Source organism: Dromiciops gliroides, chromosome 3 (assembly GCF_019393635.1).
Source record: "Dromiciops gliroides isolate mDroGli1 chromosome 3, mDroGli1.pri, whole genome shotgun sequence".
In the NCBI taxonomy this organism is placed as follows: domain Eukaryota; kingdom Metazoa; phylum Chordata; class Mammalia; order Microbiotheria; family Microbiotheriidae; genus Dromiciops; species Dromiciops gliroides.
The window spans coordinates 632,388,951-632,410,756 of NC_057863.1; the positions used below are offsets into that span (position 1 = coordinate 632,388,951).

The 21,806-nt window shown below is 37.4% G+C and overlaps 1 protein-coding gene across 3 annotated transcripts in view; it reads right to left on the minus strand.

Moving 5' to 3' along the window:
• Positions 1 to 21,806, minus strand: part of AJAP1 (adherens junctions associated protein 1) — a 271,201-nt gene that overhangs the window by 16,911 nt on the left and 232,484 nt on the right. For all 3 annotated transcript variants that reach the window (XR_006355763.1, XR_006355764.1, XM_043997816.1), the window contains exons 3-4: positions 6,273 to 6,360; positions 2,276 to 2,518 (exon numbers count right to left, since the gene is read on the minus strand). Coding sequence is in view for 1 of the 3 variants with exons in the window: in XM_043997816.1 (XP_043853751.1) it covers positions 2,276 to 2,518; positions 6,273 to 6,360 (331 nt within the window). In the remaining 2 variants the exon portion in view is untranslated. The remainder of the gene's footprint in view (positions 1 to 2,275; positions 2,519 to 6,272; positions 6,361 to 21,806) is intronic.

A 21,806-nucleotide genomic window follows, 5' to 3' on the forward strand; every position in this document is an offset into this window, starting at 1 on the left:
GTGGGTACCATCAGAGTTGTATCATCTTCCCAAGTATTAGTGCTCTTAGAGTCTCTTCTCCCTCCCTCAATTTGTACCTTAAGCAAAAGCCAGCAGTACAGAAGTCTGGGACGTGGAAGGTATTTCAAATGTATGCCAGTTGGCAGGCATTGTGTTGGCATGTGACTTTTCATTGAAATTTTCCCAAGGCCAATAGATGTGTTTGTGTGTGTGTGTGTGTGTGTGTGTGTGTGTGGCGGGGGTGGGGGTGGGGGTGGGGAGTCCAACAAAGCATTACCCTAGGGGGAAAAAAGCAGTGAACTCTATTCCAACCAATTTTGTTTTTCCTCCCCTGTAGGAGATTCCAGACAAAGCAGACCAGAGACATTAATGATGTGCTTGATAAAACACAGATGTGAGAATGACATTGGGACACAACAAGACCAAAAAAATCTACATCTCTTCCCCACACCCCATGAGACCCCAGCATTGGTTGGCTGCAGTCCATGTCTGATTCAACACACACACAACATGCAATGAAATGGTTTGAAAATCCTTTTTTTCCCAATTATTTTATCTACTCAGCCCTCTGCGAGTCTTAGAGAATCCAAGCTCCCTGGATTTCTGAAGGAGATTCAAAAGGTGTTTAGCAAAACAATTGATTGGGGGCTGCTGCTCCTCAGGTACCTATTCTGAGAAGAAGGTTTTATGTAATGAACATAATGGAGACTCCAACATGGAGAGAAACAGGAGAAAGAACGTGTGTGGCAAGAAGCCACTAAAAGAGAAAAAAAAGGAAGAAAAGAAAACGTTCTTTTGAGTTGATTAGACAAAGAAACACATCAAAATATGGGACAACGTTTGTGAAACTCTCAAGCGGTTAGTCACCCTAGAATGATTTTCCTTTGGATGGACAAACAGTATTATTTCAACTTATACATCATGCCATTAACCATCTGCAAAAGGCTAGCAATAGGACAATTTCTGGTTTTGTGCCAGAAGGCACTTTCCATAGGCATTGGGCTTCCCTGGTAATGCCCATACTTTAGGCACCAATCATCCTGGAGATTGGCTCTTAACATGCTCTCAGTTCGGGATCATTGACTCATGGGATCAAAGGATCCTGGATTGAAAACTGGAAGGGCCTTTAGAGACCATCAGGTTCAATCCCCTTATATACTGACTTCCTGAGGCCTACATAGCTACCAACTGTCAGAGACTGAATTTGAACCCAGGTCTTCCTAAATCCAATTCCAACATTCTATCTCCTTTGCCCCCTAGCTGTCAGGATAACTAAATAAATAATTTCAGGCTATTTTCCCTTACCTACTATTTTAATTTGATTTTGGCTAAATCTTTAGGTGTCAAATTTAGATCTATAACAAGGAAATATCAGTGAATTTTTGGAGATGCTTAGGTGGCATATTTTTGAATACATAAGTAGGAGAAGTAAATAATAAACAGAAGCAACATTTAATAAAGATAGGTCTAGGGGGTGACTAGGTGGCACAGTGGATAAAGCACTGGCCCTGGATTCAGGAGGACCTGATTTCAAATCCGGCCTCAGACACTTGACACTTGCTAGCTGTGTGACCCTGGGCAAGTCACTTGAAAAAAAAAGATAGATCTAGGAAGCAAAACTGATTGGTACTTGACATTTTAACTTTTCAACAGGGACCCACAGCTCTTGGCTTAGGAAGTGAACAATAATAACACCTTGTTATCTAGAAGACCAAGGCTGCCATTTGAAGTTTAGGGGATGGCAACAGCACACATTTTAAAGCACCACACCAAGAGAGTGCCAATGTGTTCTAACTTTGCCAACTCGAAGTGTTATATTAATGTCAATTAATATAATCCTAATTTTTCGAATCTGGATTGAAACCTAGATGATTAAATAATTCTTCTTCTTCTTACTTTTTTGGTGAAGCCATTGGGGTTAAGTGACTTACCCAGGGTCACACAGCTAGTAAATGTCAAGTGTCTGAGGCCAGAATTGAACTCAGGTCCTCCTGACTCCAGAGCCAGTGCTCTATCCACTGTGCTGCTTAGCTGTCCCTGATTAGAGAATTCTTGAGTAGAGAGGAGGGTATTGATAAAAAGAGCTAACCATGCTTCTTATAGTTAACTCTATATGCAGAGCATGGTAGTAGCTACTTACTGAATCTAGCCTTTTTGTAAAATATGAACATTGGAGTCATATTTTTAGAACACAAACAAATATTCATCTATGTGGCATGGGATCTCCCATGAGCCTTGTAAAACTCAACTGTGCTTGCCTCATGGCTAAGCTTACCTGTTTCCATTAAAGGTGGTTTTATACTCTCCAGTTGGGTGCAAAGTCTCATCAGTATACACGGGCACTGAGGTCCTAACACACTCATGTGAGCACTGTAGGGTTTCATTATAGGCGGTAAATATGTCCAAGTTGCTGGGCACCCGGGCAGGAGTGAAATCTGTCAGGTTTTGGCAGCTCTCTTCTTGCTGATTGATTTTCCGTTGGTGGCTGTTCCTCCGAGTGTTTCCACTTTGTGCACAGCTAAGTGAGAATGGTGGGGAGTTGGGGATGTGGGGTGCAGGATTGTGGGATTGGGAAGACAGGAAACGAGGGGGTAACAAAATATACAAAGAGATCATCAACATTTGAACACAGGGCCTTCATTGGAAAGCATTAATTATACATCATTTAATATTAAATTATAATTCCCAAGCTCTTCAGAAGGATCAATGACAATCAAGCAATCAGCTCACTATATTTTTTATATCAAATTTGAATTTTAAATGTGAGCCATTATGGCAGGGAGAATTATTGAGAGGAGTGGTTTAGCCATGTTATTAGGAAGTTGGAGCTGTGTTTGCTCAAAGAGTGTCAGCAAGAACAATGGTGTTAACATGCTTACCCTTTCTGATACCTCAGTGGGACGGATAATTGGGACAGATAACTAGCCACCAAATTAGTCTGTCATAGTTGGAAAACACCAAAGGCAATATGAGAGGTGTTCAGCAATTCACTCTGGAAGGCCAAAAATGTATACACATGCACACACACACACACACACACACACACACACGCACACACACGCACACATACAAATATATATGTGTGTGTATAAATATGTGTATATGTATACACACAATTGTGTTTCTGTCTATATACACATGCATATACGTACATGTTAGATGTGAGTATTGATAATATATTTATGAACTTGTATGTATGTATGCATTATGTGTATGTATAGCATGTATATGTTCATGCATATAGATATATCCATAATGTATCACATGGACATATTTACAAGCATGCATTCATGTGTGTGCCTATTCATATGTACACACATGTGCACGTGTGTTTACACATGTGTTGTATGTGTGCGTGCATGCATGTATATGGACATGGATAAACATATACACATGCCTAGGATTACTTCCTATAGCCCATTGAGCCTAGTCACCGGTCATCCTCTCCTATCTGTTAGCTTCTCTTAGGAGATGTTTTATAACTTAGGATTCCTTTGTTTTTGGTTAAGAGCCCCCAAATTGGAAGCTTGACTTCATTCTACCAATTTAGCATGCATTACATCTGTATGGCACAGATATCTGACTCTTTACCCTAGTCTTAAGATTTTTGGAAAGAACTCAATCTGTACTCATAAAATGGAAACTGGTACCCTTTTCTCTTTTTAGCATCTTGGAGGAGGAAGGGATAAGAAAGAATTCAAAAAAATCTTGGAAATGAGGTAGGCAGTTTGTAATCTAATCTCCTTCATAGTATATAAAATCTAGAGCAAGACAGAGACAGTAACTGTCATTAGACCTGCGAGTGGCAAAATATAAATTACATCTACCATTTTCAAAATTGTCAACTCTCTCAGAACCCATCCATAGTGGCAACCCCCAGCAGTGGGAAAAGGAAGAATACATATCACTAGGGAGGTAACTGCCCTGCATAAGGTAATATCTTCCAATGGAACCCACCTTGGGACATGTTCTTCAATATTATACCCATAGATCATAGGGTTAGAGTTAAAAACTCCTCATTTTATACATGAGGAACTGAGAACTGGTGAGAGAAATTGAGTAGCCAAAATCAAGAGATATGCAGCAGAGCCTTGACCGAAACCCAGGTCCTCTGATTGCAGGGCCATAACACCTTCCATTAGGCAAGGTTGCTCCTCCTCTTGGGTATTCTGCTGCTGCTCTCCAATCTGGATTTTAGATCTCTGGACAAGGATAAAGTTGGAAGTGGGCAAGAGTAATGCAGGCAGTCTCTTTTCCTTGAATGTCAAAAACTATTCAGTGGTTTTATTTCTTCATATGACTGTGCTAGAGGTATTGGAGGGGAATATCCATTACTCCTAAGCTAGGAGTATCTATTACTTTCCCTATCCTAAAGCTGATTTTTAAAAGGACACATTTAATAATATGAAAATCCTCATATAGTTTATTTGTAGTGGATGGGTGGGTAAGGACTCTTAACTAACATCCATCAGGAAAGAGCAGATGAGTTATCCATCCATTCTGGAGTTCCCTGGGTCAATACTCTCCCCCTTCCCAATCCTAGGGCCATCACCCCATTGCTCTGAAGAGGCTTTTCAAAGAAACCCAAAGGTGACAAACAAACCCTTTTATGGAATTAGACTTCTCAGCTCCATTTGGGCCTCATCTTAAGTCCCACTGGAAACTTCTTTTGGTGAAACATAACTTACAGAGCAATGGATGCCACTTTGTAGACACATATCAGAAAACTCCCCACCCCCCATAGATCTATAGAGGAAGGTGAGCTCAAGTCATCACTGACTTACCAATCTGACTGCCCCCTATCTAACAGGCCCTGTTAGACATCTTTGTTTGGCCACCCTTCATTTGTGTGTAGACAATGCTCTGTGGACAAAGGGATTTTCTAAAGGTACCAAGAAAGTTCCCCTGTCACCTTTGGTCTCTGTGGCAGTGTGATACCCTGCATATCTGCTGCTGCCTTCTCTAATCCCATCAACTGAATAACCAGTTAGATCCCTTCTCATTCCTGTTCTTTGGGAATTTGTATACCCTTTGTGCCCATCATCCAGTATTCTTTGAGATTATTATCTGGAGATATCAAGGGGCTCATTTAGGTACATTACAACAGAACTGAGCTTTGAAGCAAGAATAAGAGCACATTTTCTGGAAGAATAACTACCTGTAGATTGGGGGTAGGGGGATAGTAAAGGGGCTTCCAAAGTGTCTTTGTGAAAAATGAGGTTACTCAGTGGTTTTCCCAGTTTCCTCAGTGATGCAGGTGGGGGAGTGATTGTGGCAGATACATAACACCTAGCAAATCTGACCTCAAAGTAGGCCAATTTCCATAAGAAAACAGGCAAAAGCAGGGATGCCTGAAGCAAAGAACTAACCTATTTCACTATTTGCAGAGCTGATGTCAAAGGGGAAAACCAGAGAGTAAATTAAACAAGCAAAGGGAATGAAATCATCCAAGGAAGGACCCATGTGCTGGGGAAGGCAGGGATGAACAGGATGGAGGAGAAGGGGAACAGAACAGAGGGGGAGTCCTATGCTAGGGGGATCCCAGTGGAAGTATGGGGACAATCACTAGGGAAGGTAAGAAAAGGAAATAATAACCACTGAATAATGGTAGACTGGGTTAGTTCTCATTTTTACAAGTTGCTTTTGGATCAGAGAGAAGGGTTTGGGAATATAAGCAGCAAGGCATCTGGGAAATTATTTGAATATGGTTGGTGCTCAGTAAAGCTCCTGCTGAGGGAGCCACGGGGCAGGATGATTTGCCCTAAATAGCAGGTGTAGCTTCAAATGCAATAACTTGTCCAAGGAGTCATAGCATAGGAGGCCAACAAGCTTAGATGTAGGGGAATCAACTGGAAAGAACACTGTGATTTGGAAACTGAAAATAGTAGTAGTAGTAGTAGTAGTAGTAGTAGTAGTAGTAGTAGTAGTAGTAGTAGTAGTAGTAGTAGTAGTAAGGATAGTTGTGTTTTTTCTAAGTGTCATAATGGAGAATGGAATAAATTATATTCTCATAGGTCTGGAGCTAGAAAGGAGAACATACAGTCCATTCCCCTCATTTTACAAAGGAGAAAACAGAGGCTTAGAGAAATGAATTGACTTGCCCAGGATCACCCAGCTACTTAAGTGTCAGAGGAAGGATTTGAGTACAGGTCTTCCTTACCTCTATATCTAGCAGTCTTTGAATAACTGTTTAGCACACATTTCCCACAAGACCCAGGGCCCCCCAATAAAGCCACACTACAATGTTTTCCCCAAGCCAAAATGGTCCTTACCAATTTTTTAAGACAAGAGTTGTAATCAGAGCAGCTATTACCATGATGAGGGAGACAGTGATGGTTATTATCTGATGGACAGCCAGACCTGTAAAGAAAGAAAGAAAAGGGGGATGTGGAGAGATGGGGGAGGGGGTAAAATATGTATTAAATTAATGAGCAAAAAAGTAAGGTCAACTTTTAAAGGTAGAAAAGTACTTTAGTGTTATGTGTTTTAAAAAATAAAATAGAATTAAAAAGTAAGTACAATTCATGGTCAGGCTTCCAATCCCTCTGAAATTATGAGTCACATTGGAGATTAGAGAAGATGACAGCCACCTGAGTGATTTCCTTTCAAGGACAAAGTGTTGGATACCTGCTGCATGATGCTGGGATCAAAGACCCACAAAGCCATTGGGAAAGCATTAGCTTCAGTGGCTTTGATTCAAATAAACTCTCCCTTTCCCAGTACCCAGCATTTCAGCTCATACCATTACCTCTTTTTCTTCATTGCCTTCACCTTCTTCATTTTACCATGAGATAGGGTAGTGGAAAAGGGGGAACCCTGGGTATTGAATAAGACTCCTCATTTCTAGCCCAATCTCTTCTTACTCAAATTCAGTTTCAATGCAACAGGCATCAATCAAGTGAAAGCCAATCAACAAGTGTTTATTAGCTTCCTACTTTGTGTATCCCTGGGTACAGGATTAAGGAAACAATTCAATTAATATACCAATGAGCATTTATCAAATGTTCTCTATGTTCTAGACACCAGGATAAGTGAGGAGGATCCAGAGGCAAAAAAGAAACCAGTCCCTGCTCTCAAGGAGCTACTGTTCAAATAGAAGACAGAACACACACAGCACAAACACACAGGGCACATGTGCACACATGCATCTCATACATGTGTATATGTATATGTTTACTCAGTTGCTAGCCAGGTGGCACAGTGAATAAAATGCCAAGCTTAAAGTCAGCAAGTCTAAGCTTCCCGAGTTAAAATCTAGCTTCAGATACTTATTAGCTCTGTGACTATGGGCAAGTCACTGAATCCTGTTTGTCTCAGTTTCCTTATCTGTAAAATGAGCTGGAGAAGGAAATGTAAAACTACTCCACTATCTCTGCCAAAAGAAAAATGAATTGGGTCATATAGTGTCAGAAACAACTGAACATCAACAATGTATGTATATCACATCTATCTCTCCCTATCCGTCTGCACACACACACACACACACACACACACACACACACACACACACACACGTCCTAAGGAAAGTGGATTTAAGCAACGAATACATATGGCAAAAAAAGTTAGCTCATAGCTATTTTTTGCACTTCAGGGAACTAGAAAGCAATCTTAGTACAGGGGATATTGTGTGGTATGCTACAGAGCAGTAACATAGTGCCAGTTTGAAGAGAGACAAACAGAGACAGAGACAGAGAGACAAACAGACGGGGGGGGGCAGAAAAAGACATAGAAAGACAGAGACACAGAGACATAGAGTGACAGAGAGAGGGGAATGTAAAGAGATAATGGTAGAGCAAGGGAGGGAGGGAGAGAGAGAAAAAAGAGAGGTACATACAAGATGAATATAAGGCAGAGACTTGTTAACCTTGGCAGAGAAGATACTAGCAGTTGGGAGGACCACAAAAGGCCTCCTGGGAATACAAAGAAAAAAAAATCGAAGAAAAAAATCAAAGAAAAAAAAGAACCAGTCTTTATCTATATGGGACTTGCATTTTACTAGAATGGAGGGATATGAGCAAATGAATAAATTCAAAGCATATGCAAAATGATTTCAATGAACAGAGAACTCTGAGAACTTTAAGACTATATGAAGAGACCAGCAGAAAACTCCACCATTTCTAAGCAGCACAATGGGGAAAGAGGGTCATGAAATGAGGAAGAAAATAATTCCAGTGAAAAAAATCTTCCAGTGCTATGAGCTAGCCTTTTTGACACATGTGCTCTAAAGTTGAATCCATTCTTCCTTCTATCTCACATGTATTTTGGGGGATGACTATGTTCTTGATTTTTTGAGGGGGTGGGGAGATATTTTGTATAAACTATATCACTCCGTTTCACACAGTGGTATAGTTAATATATAACCCTAGAATATATAAGTTCCTAAAAGCTAATTAACTAACCGAATAATTTATATCAAATGCTAATCAGTAGGGGAAGAACACTGATGGAGGTCTTGCAATATATTATTTGATAACTCCCATTACCCACAAATTAAGCCACCTCTAGGAATCTGAGGAAAAAAGTAACCCGTTTCTCTCTGTGTTCCAGCTTACAAATATGCATGGGGGTTTGGAGAGTGAACATTAGAGCCTATGGTAAATTGTGTTCAAGTATATGAATAGCTTCCATGTACATGAGGAATTAGAATAGTCCTATTGGGCCCCAGAGAGGGAAAAAAAAACCAGGAGCATTGACTAGAAACTGCAAAAAAGGCACATTTAGACTTAATGTCAGGATTTTTTTTAAATCAAGAATTAGAGATCTCCCAAAGTATTTGGGAAGGTGCTACCTTGAGAGGTAGTGAAAGTTTCCCTTTTTAAAGGCTTTTTAATCATTTATTAGATAATGGAAATTATTTTATGGATATAAATTGGCATGTAAGAACATCAAAGTATCTTGTATTTCTACAGTTCTGTGATTCTGTGACCTGGGATTCTATGAATAAAATTCCAGAACTGGAAAGAACCATAGAAACCCTCAAGCCCAAATATCTTATTTTAAAATGGGGAAACTGAGGCTTGGTGTAATTAAGTGATTTTTTCCAGGCTCACACAACTAGTGAGTGTTCCAGGTGGGTTGATGATGGTGTAACAATAAAAATGATATCTACTATTTTATAAGACTTAAAGGTTTGTAAAATATTTTAATGTCCAAAGGAACCCCAAAATTATCTTGTAGTTTGTATCTAGGACCTAAAATTACATAAAATCTTTTGGGACATACTGCATTTCCACATGCGAGCCTCACAAGAACTGTAAGAGGTAGATATCATTATTATACCCATTTTATAGATTTGGAAATTGAGTCAGAGGAAGGGCAAATTTTTTGTCCAGTATCCCACTAGTCGTAGGCATCTGAACAACATTTGAAATCAGGCCTACATGGCTCCAATTTCAGTACAATACTTTATCCACTTCAAATATGTACAAAGGAAACCTTGGCAGAGATGGGGCATGTAAGCAATGATGTGAGTATGCAGTGGATCATTCTGCCAACAAGTCTAAACCTGAAGTGCAGAGAACAGCTCTTACTTCCTTAGCAGTCTCCCTTTCATCTTAACCCATCACCTCCTTAAAACCATATCCCCAAAACCTTCTTCTTTTGTTATTATGGAGACTTTTTAATCAACTATTGATCACAAGTACTTCTTGCTTGTCAGACTACAGAGAGAAACTCTCTTGGTTTACTTTTTTTATTATTTTTGTCTGATAAAAGTATTTTTTCCAGTTACATGTAGAAATAGTTCTCAACATTTGTTTATACAAGCTTTCCAATTTCAGATTTTTCTCCATCCCTCCCCTCCCTCCCCCCTCTCTTAGACAGCAGGCAATCCGATATAGGTTTTATATAATTTTATATATATATACATATATACACACATATACATATATACATGCATACACATGTATACATATATATATATATACACACATACATAATAACATTAAACATATTTCTGCATTAGTCATGTTTCATTTGTTTGGTTTTTTGTGAGGCAGTTGGGGTTAACTAACTTGCCCAGGGTCACACAGCTAGTAAATGTCAAGTATTTGAGGCCAGATTTGAACTCAGGTACTCCTGAATCCTGGAACTCTTCTGTACCATTGTATTGGGTGAGAAGAATCTAGACCATAACAGTAGATCAACACACAATGTTGATGACACTGTGTACAATGTTCTTCTGGTTCTGCTCATCTCACACATCATCAGTTCATGCAAGTCTCTCCAGGTTTCTCTGAATTCCTCCTGTTCATTGTTTCTTACAGCACAATAGAATTCCATTACATTCATGTACCACAACTTGTTCAGCCATTCCCCAATTGATAGACAACCCCTCAATTCCCAATTCCTTGCTAACACATAAAGAACAAGTATAAATATTTTTGTACATGTGTGTCGTTTCCCCTTTTCTATGATCTCTTTGGGGAAAAGACCCAAAAGTGGTATTGCTGGGTCAAAGGGTATGCACAGCTTTATAGCCCTTTGGGCATAATTCCAAATTGCTCTCCAGAATGGTTGGATCAGTTCACAGCTCCACCAACAATTCATTAGGGTTCCAATTTTCCCACAGCTTCACCAACATTCATTATTTTCCTTTTTTGTCATAGTAGCCAATCTGATAGGTGTCAGGTGGTACCTCAGAGTTGTTTTAATTTGCATCTCTCTAATCAATAGTGATTTAGCACATTTTTCATATGGGAATAGATAGCTTTTATTTCTTCATCAAAAAACTGCCTGTTCATATCCTTTGACCATTTCTCAATTGGGGAATGACTTGGATTCTTATAAATTTGATTTAGTTCCCTATATATTTTAGAAATTAGACCTTTATGAGAAGTACTGGCCATAAAAATTGTTTCCCAGATTTCTGTTGCCCTTCTAATTTTGGATGCATTGCTTCTGTTTGTACAAAAATTTTTTAATTTAATGTAATCAAAATCATCCATTTTGCATTTCATAATATTCTTTAGCCCTTATTTGGTCATAAACTGTTCTCCTTTCCAAAGATCTTAAAGGTATACTATTTCTTTCTCTCCTAATTTTCCTATGGTATCACCTCTTATTTCTAAATCATGTATCCATTTTGACCTTATTTTAGTATAAGGTGTAAGATATTGGTCTATGCCTAATTTCTGCCATACTATCTTTCAGTTTTCCCAGCAGTTTTTGTCAAATACTGAGTTCCTATCCCAGAAGCTGGAGTCTCTGGGTTTATCAAAACTGCATTACTGATGTCATTTGCTACTGTGTATCCTGTGCCTAGCCTATTCCATTGATCCTCCACTCTATTTCTTAGCCAGTACCAGACAGTTTTGATGATACAGCTAACCCATTTTCCTGTTCATTTTTTCATTATTTCCGTTGATATTCTTGACTTTTTGTTTTTCCAGATGAATTTTGTTATTATTTCTTCTAGCTCTCTAAAATAATTTTTAGGTTGTCTGATTGGTTATTGCCCTGAATAAGTAAATTAATTTAGGTAGAATTGTCATTTTTACTATATTAGCTCTGCCTATCCATGAACAATTGATATCATTCCAATTACTTAGACCTGATTTGATTTGTGTGAAAAGTGTTTTGTAATTGTGTTCATAGCATTCCTGGGTTTGTCTTGGCAAGTAGACTCCTAAGTATTTTATGTTATCTACTGTTACTTTAAATTGAATTTCTCTTTCTATCTCTTGCTGCTGGACTTTGTTGGTCATGTATAGAAATGTTGATGATTTATGTGGATTTATTTTATATCCTGCTACTTTGCTAAAGTTGTTAATTGTTTCAAGTAATTTTTGAGTTGATTCTCTAGGATTCTCTAAGTATATCATCATATCATCTGCAAACAGTGATAGTTTTGTTTCCTCCTTGGCTCTTCTAATTCCTTTAAATCATCTTTCTTCTCTGATTGCTAATGCTAAGATTTCTAGTACAAAATTGAATAATAGAGGTGATAATGGACATTCCTGTTTCACCTCTGATCTTATTGGGAAGGCCTCTAACTTATCTACATTAAATATAATGCTAGGGGATGGTTTTAGGTAGATACTATTTACTATTTTAAGGAAAGCTCCACCTATTCCTAATCTCTCTAGTGTTTTTATTAGGAATGGGTGCTGTATTTTGTCAAAAGCTTTCTCTGCATCTATTGAGATGATCATATGATTTTGGTTAGTTTTCTTATTGATGTTGTTGATTATGTTGATAGTTTTCTTAATGTTGAACCAGCCTTGCATTCCTGGTATAAATCCCAACTGGTCATAGTGTATTATCCTGGTGATCACTTGCTGTAATCTCCTTGCTAATATCTTATTTAAGATTTTAGTATCAATATTCATTAGGGAAATGGGTCTATAATTTTCTTTCTCTGTTTTTGCTTTGCCTGGTTTTGGTATCACCACCATATTTGTGTCATAAAACGAATTTGGTAGAACTCCTTCACCTATTTTTCCAAATAATTTGTATAATATTGGAATTAATTGTTCTCTAAATGTTTGGTATAATACACCTGTAAACCCATCTGGCCCTGGGAATTTTTTCTTAGGGAGTTCATTTATGGCTTTTTCAATTTCTTTTTCTAATATGGGCTTATTTAAGGATTTTATTTTCTCTTCAGTTAACCTGGGCAGTTTGTATTTTTGTAAATATTTATCCATTTCATTTAGATTGTCAAATTTATTGGTGTACAGTTGGGCAAAAATAATTCCTAATTATTGATTTAATTTCCACTTCATTGGTGGTAACATCACCCTTTTCATTTTTGATACTGGTAATTTGGTTTTCTTCTTTGTTTTTTTAAATCAAATTAACCAATATTTTATTTTATGGTTTTTTTCATAAAACCAGCTCTTAGTTTTATTGATTAATTCTATAGTTTTCTTGCTTTCAATTTTATTAATTTCTCTTTTAATTTTCAGGATTTCTACTTTAGTAACTAATTGGGTATTTGTAATTTATTCTTTTTCTAGCTTTTTAAGTTGCATGTCCAATTCATTTATCTTCCCTTTTGCTTTTTTATTCATGTAAGCAGTTAGAGTTATAAATTTTCCCCTAAGCACTGCTTTAGCTGCATCCCATAGATTTTGGTATGTTGCCTCATTATTGTCATTCTCTTGGATAAATTTATTGATTGTTTCTATGATTTGTTGTTTGATCCATTCATTCTTTAGAATGAAATTATTTAGTTTCCAATTGATTTTCAGTCTACTTTTCCATGGCTCTTTCTTACATGTAATTTTTATTGCATCATGATCTGAGATGCATGCATTTACTAATTTCTGCCTTTCTACATTTGACTATGATGTTTTTGTGCCCTAATACATGGTCAATTTTTGAAAATGGGCCATGTACTGCTGAGAAGAAGGTATATTCCTTTCTATACCCATTCAGTTTTCTCCAGATATCTATCATGTCTAACTTTTCTAGTAATCTATTCACCTCTTTCACTTCTTTCTTATTTATTTTTTCAGCTAGATTTATCTAATTCTGAGAGGGGGAGATTCAGATCCCCCACTAGTATAGTATGACTGTCTAATTCCTCTTGTAACTCATTTAACTTCTCTAAGAATTTGGATGGTATACCACTTGGCGCATACATATTTAATACTGATATTGCTTCATTATTTCTAGTGCCTTTTAGCAAGATGTAGTTTCCTTCTTTATCTCTTTTCATATGATCTATTTTGGCCTGTGCTTTGTATGAGATAAGGATTGCTACCCCTCCTTTTTTTTACGTTAGCTGAAACATAATATATTCTGCTCCAGCCTTTTACCTTTACTCTGTGTGTATCTCTCTGCTTCAAATGTGTTTCTTGTAAACAGCAAAGTGGAGGAGTCTGGTTTTTTAATCCACTCTGAAATTCATTTCCATTTTATAGCAGAGTTCATCCCATTCACATTCACAGTTATTATTACTGTCTATTCCCTTCCATTCTATTTAGCTCCTTTGTACTTTTACCCCCTTCTTTCACCTTATTCCTCCTCACCAAAGTTTCACTTCTTACCCATGCCTCCCTCAATCTACCCTCCTTTTTTATCATCTCCTCCCTTTTCTTTACCCTTTTCTCCCTTGCTTTTGCCCTCCCTTCTATAAGTCTGCCCCTTCCCCTTCCCCTTTTATTTTCCTAAAGGATAAGCCAAGATGGCAGAGAGCAGTCAGCAAATCATGTGAGCTTTCCTTCTGTTCCCTCAAAAAGAACATTAAATCAATCCTCTAAACAGATTCTGAAACTACAGAACCTGCAGAGACAGAGAAACAGTCTTCCAACTGTAGATAATTTAGAAGACTTAAGAAAAGGTTGGTCTCACTTGGACCAAAGGGAGGCTCAGCTCACTGCAGTGCAGCGTGTGGGAGAGAGTGGGGCAAGTCAGCAGGAAGCTGTGGGACACAGCCAAGTAACTGAGGCCCTTGGATCTTGGCACAAGAAGCCAGTGGTGCAGCAGAACAGTGGCAAAACCCACCTGCACCAGCCGAGAGGGCAGGTTGGCAGATGGAGAGATACCCACAGGACAGGTACCAGAAGGCCTACTGATCCCAGGGAGCTCAGACAGGAAGCCAAGGGTGAGGTCCACTGATCCAAGCATGCTCTGACAGGAAGTCCAGGGCACTGAAAAATCTACAAGCCATAGAGACCTCACTGTAGAAAGCCAGTGACACAGGCCCTATATCCCAGCAGAAAAAGCTTGAAACAGGGACCCTGGTGCCCCCAGAGGAGACCTCAACTTTTTTAAAAAATAAAAAATAAAATAAACTGCATTGTGAGCAAAAACCAAACAAACAAAAAAAGCCTCTCACCATTGAGAGCTTCTGTGTTGACAGGGAAGAGGCAAACACAAACTCAGATGAGGACAAACTCCCAAATTGCCTACATGTGAAGTCTCAAGAGGGAAGATGAATTGGTCTCATGAACAAAAAGCCTTCTGGGAGAAGCTCAAAAAGGATTTTAAAAATCAGTTGAGAGAAATGATAGCAACACAAGAAAATTATGAAAAAAGAATCAGCAGCTTGGAAAAGGAAGCACAAAGATTGACTGAAGGAAATCATTCCTTAAAAAATTCATCTGGCCAAATGGGAAAAAAAAAAGGTGCATAATCTCATGGAATGAAACAATGTCTTAAAAATTAGAATTGGACAGTTGGAAGATAAGGAATCCATGAGACACCAGGAATCAGTCAAGCAGAATCAAAAGAATGAAAAAATAGAAGAAAATGTGAAATACCTCATTGGAAATACAACTGATCTGGAAGACAGATCCAGGAGAGACAATTTGAGAATCATTGGGCTGCCTGAAAGCCATGATCAGAAAAAGAATCTAGACACCATATTCCAGTAAATTATTAAGGAGAACTGCCCTAATGTTATAGAATCAGAAGATAAAATTGTCATTGAAAGAATCCACTGAACACCTCCTGAAAGAGGTCCCAAAAGGAAAACTCCAAGGAATATTGTAGACAAATTCCAGAATTATCAGGTGAAGGAGAAAATACTCCAAGCAGTCAGAAGCAATTTAAATATCATGGAGCCACAGTCAGAATTGCTCACTACCTAGCAGCTTCAACATTAAAGGATCCCAAGGCTTGGCATATGATATTCCGGAAGGTAAAGGAGCTTGGACTGCAGCCAAGAATCTATTACCCAACAAAATTGATCATTCTCTTTCAGGGGAAAAGATGGACATTCAATGACACTGGAGACTTTCAAGGTTTACTGAGGAAAAGACCAGAACTGAATAGAAAATTTGATCTTAACATATAAGATTCAAGAGAAGTTTAAAAAGGTAAAGAGAGGAAAAAAAAAGTTACTCAGTTCCATTAAACTGTTTACATCCCTACATGGCAAGATACTACTTTTAACTCTTGAGATTTGTAAATGCATTTGGGCAGACAGAGGAATTATACACAGAGGGTATAAATATAAATTGTCTTTAATGTGATGCCATAAAGGAAATTGAGGGGTAAAAAAGGGACCTTATAGGGAGAAGAGGAAAGGGGCAGTGGAATGGGATGAATTACAACATAAGAGGTGAAAAAAAAAACCTATTACAATAGAGGGAAAGAAGGGAGGGGTGAACATTGTTTCAACCTTACTCTCATTAGATTTGATTCTAAGAGGGAATAACATATACGTTCATTTGGATAAAGAATCTTGGTTTAATTTAAAGGAAGCAAAAAAAAAAATCTTATCACACTCAAAGTTTGGACCAAATATATGAAGGCAAAATTCCATAGGAATATATGAAAAGCCATAAACATGGGGAATGAAAATAAATACTTTTAGAAATACCAGATAGGGGAAGTATGGCAGTTTGTCTGAAAATGGTCTGGGGACTTTGATGGACAGCTCTAAAAATATATGTCACGAGTGTGATAGGGCAGCTAAGAATATTAAGGGTGAGCTCCATTGTGAAACAGTCCAGCTTCAGAGTGATGATATTCATATGGTATTCCAGACCATATCTAGAGTATCATACTTAATTTGGGGGTTACATGGCATGTGCAGGGTCACACAGACAGTATTTACAAACAGATTTGAATTCTCCTGATGAAGGTGATGAGGATGGGGAAGAGAACTGAGATAATTTCATAGAAAGCATAGTTGAAAGAACTAGGGGAGGGTTTAGCTGGTGGTGCAGTGGATAAAGCACTGGCCCTGGATTCAGGAGGATCTGAGTTCAAATCCAGCTTCAGACACTTGACACTTAGTAGCTGTGTTACCCTGGGCAAGGCACTTAACCTCCATTGTCCCACAAAAAGAAAGAAAGAAAGAAAGAAAGAAAGAAAGAAAGAAAGAAAGAAAGAAAGAAAGAAAGAAAGAAAGAAAGGAAGGAAGAAAGAAAGAAAGAAAGGAAGAAAGAAGGAACTAGGGACCCAAAGGACTAAGAAAGAACTGATATTGACAGAACACAGACTGAAGCATGCTATATTTCACTTTCTTTATTTTTTTTGCTTTTATTCAAGATTTCTTATACAAAATAACTAATATGGTAATGTTTTACATAATTGCACAGGTATAACCTATATCTGATTGCTTACCACCTTAAGGAGAGGGAAGGGAAGGAGGAAAGGAGGGAAAGGATTTGGAACTTAAAACTTTAAATAAAAATATGCATTGTTATTTCTTTAAAAGAAAGAACTGGTTAGCTTTAGCAATCAGAGAAGAAAAAGGAATTAAAGGAATTAGAATAGGCAAGGAGGAAACAGAACTATTATTCTTTGCAGATGACATGATAGTATACTTAGAGAATCCTAGAGAATCAACTTCAAAAATTACTTGAAACAATTAACAACTTTAGCAAAGTAGCAGGATATAAAATAAATCCACATAAATCATCAGCATTCCTATGCATGACCAACAAAATCCAGCAGCAAGAGATAGAAAGAGAAATTCCATTTAAAGTAATGGTAGGATAAAGCACCGGCCTTGGATTCAGGAGGACCTGAGTTCAAAGACAGCCTCAGACACTTGACACTTAACTAGCTGTGTGACCCTGGGCAAGTCACTTAACCCTCATTGCCCTGCAAAAAATAAACAAATAAATAAATAAAAATTAAAAAATAAACTAAAGTAATGGTAGAAAATATAAAATACTTGGAAGTCTACCTGCCAAGACAAACCCAGGAACTCTATGAACAAAATTACCAAACACTTTTCACACAAATCAAATCAGGTCTAAATAATTGGAAAGATATCAATTGTTCATGGATAGGCAGAGCTAATATAGTAAAAATGACAATTCTACCTAAATTAATTTACTTACTCAGGGCAATAACCAATCAGACTACCTAAAAACTATTTTATAGAGCTAGAAAAAATAATTAAAAAATTCATCTGGAAAAACAAAAAGTCAAGAATATCAAGGGAAATAATGAAAAAAAAAATGCACAGGAAGGTGGATTAGCTGTACCAAACCTGGAGCTTTACTATAAAGTGGCAGTCATCAAAACTATCTGGTACTGGCTAAGAAATAGAGTGGAGGATCAATGGAATAGGCTAGGCACAGGAAATACAGTAGCAAATGACACTAGGGATGTAGTGTTTGATAAACCCAAACACTCCAGCTTCTGGGATAGGAACTTAGTATTTGACAAAAACTGCTGGGAAAACTGGAAGATAGTTTGGCAGAAATTAGGCATAGACCAATATCTTACACCTTATACTAAAATAAGGTCAAAATGGATACATGATTTAGACATGAGATGATACCATAGGAAAATTAGGAGAGAAAGGAATAGTATACCTTTCAGATCTTTGGAAAAGAGAACAGTTTGTGACCAAATAAGAGCTAGCGAATATTATGAAATGCAAAATGAATGATTTTGATTACAATAAATTAAAAAATTTTGTACAAGCAGAAGCAATGCTTCCAAAATTAGAAGGGAGACAGAAAGCTGGGGAAAAAATTTTATGGCCAGTACTTCTGATAAAGGCCTCATTTCTAAAATATATAGGGAACTAAATCAAATTTATAAGAATCCAAGTCATTCCCCAATTGAGAAATGATCAAAGATATGAACAGGCAATTTTCTGATGAAGAAATAAAAGCTATCTATTCCCATATGAAAAAAATGCTCTAAATCACTATTGATTAGAGAAATGCAAATTAAAACAACTCTGAGGTACCACCTGACACCGATCAGATTGGCTAAAATGACAAAAAAAGGAAAATAATAAATGTTGGAGAAGCTGAGGAAAAATTGGAATACTATTGCATTGTTGGTGGAGCTGTGGACTGATCCAACCATTCTGGAGAGCAATTTGGAATTATGCCCAAAGGGTGATAAAGCTGTGCATACCCTTTGACCCAGCAATGCCACTTTGGGTCTTTTTCCCAAAGAGATCATGAAAAGGGGAGAGGGACCCACATGTACAAAAATATTTATAGCTGCTCTTTATGTGGTGGCAAGGAATTAGAAATTGAGGGGATGCTCATCAATTGGGGAATGACTAGACAAATTGTGGTATATGAATACAATGGAATACTACTGTGCTGTAAGAAACGATGAGCAGGAGGAGTTCAGAGAAACCTGGAGGGTCTTGCATGGGCTGATGATGTGTGAGATGAGCAAAACCAGAAGAACATTGTACACAGTATCATCAACATGTTGTGTTAATCTACTGTGATAGACTAGATTCTTCTCACCAATGCAATGGTACAGAAGAGTCCCAGGGGACCTATGATGGAAGAGGATCTCCAAGTTTGGGGAAAAAAATAGAACTGTGGAGTATAGAGGCTGATTGAACCATACTATTTCTTTCATATTTGGTGCTGGTGTTTTTCTATTTTGAGGTTTTTCCTCATTGCTCTGATTTTTCTCTTATAACAAGACTAATGCAGAAATATGTTTAATGTTATTTTATATATAACCTATATTGGATTGTCTGCTGTCTAGAGGAGGGGGAGGGAGGGAGAAAAATCTGAAATTGGAAAGCTTGTATAAACAAAAGTTGAGAACTATCTTTACATGTAACTGGAAAAAAAATAAAATACTTTTATCAGGAAAAAAAAGAAAGAACTAGGGGAGAAGAAAAGATTTGCGGTAAAATATGGCATCTGTCTATCAATAATTGAAGGGCTATCTAGTGATATGTCAACTGTTAAATGGGAACAATAACACACTACTGGTTTCATACCATTATCTTGAATGCCTTTGGGTGGAAGCAAGTGGAGTACAAGTATAGCTTTATTTGGACCATTTTAGTTTCATTGCCCAACTAAATGCCAGGTATATAATGTGGACTTTGGATGCTTGTTGAATATGAGTCAGAAGTGATTTATAAATTTTGGAACACTGTATCAATATTAGTTATTATATAGTAATGTAAATTGTACATGGTTTCTCCATAGAGAGTCTACCTAAATTGCTTCATGTGTATAAATTGTACTAATATAGTGCTTCCCATTTAGTAGGGATATAATAAATGCTGGAATTGAATTATTGAATTGTAAAATGTAGTCTATTGTGAATATGGAAGAGAATGGGAAGACAATGGTAGTTTTTGCATTTGTATTGCTGGCATCCAGCACTGTGCTCCCCACATAATAGATGTTTAATGAGAGCTTGTTGGATTGAATTGAATATCTGGAGGTACAGAGGCTAGATGACCACTCTAGTATATTATAGTAGGGATGTTTCTCAGGTGAGGGATGGACAAGGGCATCATCACTGAGCCTCCTTCCTTTGCTGAAATTGTATGATCTGTGATCTTTGATCTTCCTTAATGATACCCTTTGCCCTGAGGCAGCATTTTTTATTCCTCATAATCTTCCTTCCCCACAAAATGTCTGAGCCTGCCATGGCATTTTTTGTTGTTGTTGTTTTTGTTTTGTTTTTGTGATGGGGTGTTTGTACATCTGTTTGCCCAATATACGTATGTGTTTCCTGATGGCAGATTTCATCCCAAAATGACTTTGTTGGCTGCCTCCCAAAGACACAATGTCGCAAACAGATGTTACCTCTCCATTGGATATCATCTGATGGGGAGAAATTGTTAATAAATAATTAGAAGTTGGCATCACCAGGAAATCATTTAATTCCTTTCCCTCTCCTATTTTTTTTGGTTATGTTTGGTAAGAGATTTCCATCTTGAGCCAACAGGAGAAATACTGCTTTCCCAGAGAATGGGTGCTAATACAGGAAGGCCATTTGAATTTAGAGCTGATATTTTAAAGCCACAGCTACTGGGTGACTTCAGAGAGACACTTTTGGGACAACTGGAGGCTGGCTGAAGCTAATAGAACTTCTCACTGCTTGTTTAATTTGATGCCAGCAGTGAAAGAGTCAGTCCATGATGGTACCATTTTACAAAAGTCTTTCATTTGCCCTTTTTAAAAGGCCAATATCAAATATACAAATGGGAGAATTCTAATTAAACAATACTGGTAGCCTAATTGATGTAGGTGTCTTTTTTTCCACAGCTTTTCCCCTCATTAGATATTTTCAAGTACAAGTTGATGGTCATTTATTCAACATGCTATACTTATAGGGATTCTAGGGAACTCCCTGAGGAGCATACTTCATATATTAGTGCAGGTTGCTACCTGTTTTACATCATACAGTCTTAGAGAATTGTCTAGAGCATTTGAGAGGTTAAGAGACTTGCCTAGGGTCACCCAGCCAGCATGTATCAGAAGTAGAAAATGTAGTTGTAGGGGCCTTTCCAATCCAAAGTTTTATTATTCTCGGACTTCTACCACTGTTGTAATAATCTCCCCATGTACCTACTATGGAATACTTTTATTTTTAATTAAATAATTCAATTCAAGCATTGATTATATCCCCTACTATAAGACAAATGCTGTTTGAGCTAGCACAATTCTGGGCACGTACAAGGAGTTCAATTAATGTGTATTAAGCAAGTAGGGAAGAATCTGTACAAATAAATCTATTTTAGAACATACATTTCTATTCATGTACCTAAACTTTATATAGTATTTGAAATTCTAAAACATACTTTCAATTACATTCAAAAGGCATTCATTAAACTGCTGGGGCAGGTGTTGAAGATATCAAGAACCAAATAAAAGAGTCACTGACCTCAAGGAGACCTCAAGGAAAAAAACAAAGACAGAGATAGAAAGAAACACAGAGAGAGGGAGAGAGAATAAAGAGACAGAGAGGAGAGAGAGGAGAGAGAAAAGAGGCATTTTTGTAGGATATATGTGTATGTATATACATATATACACACATATATATTTGCATGCATATGTGTATATACATATATGTGTACACACATATATATATGTATATATACACACGCATATATACATTGTGATAGCTAGAACAGTTTCTATCATATAATAAGGATAAAAGAAATG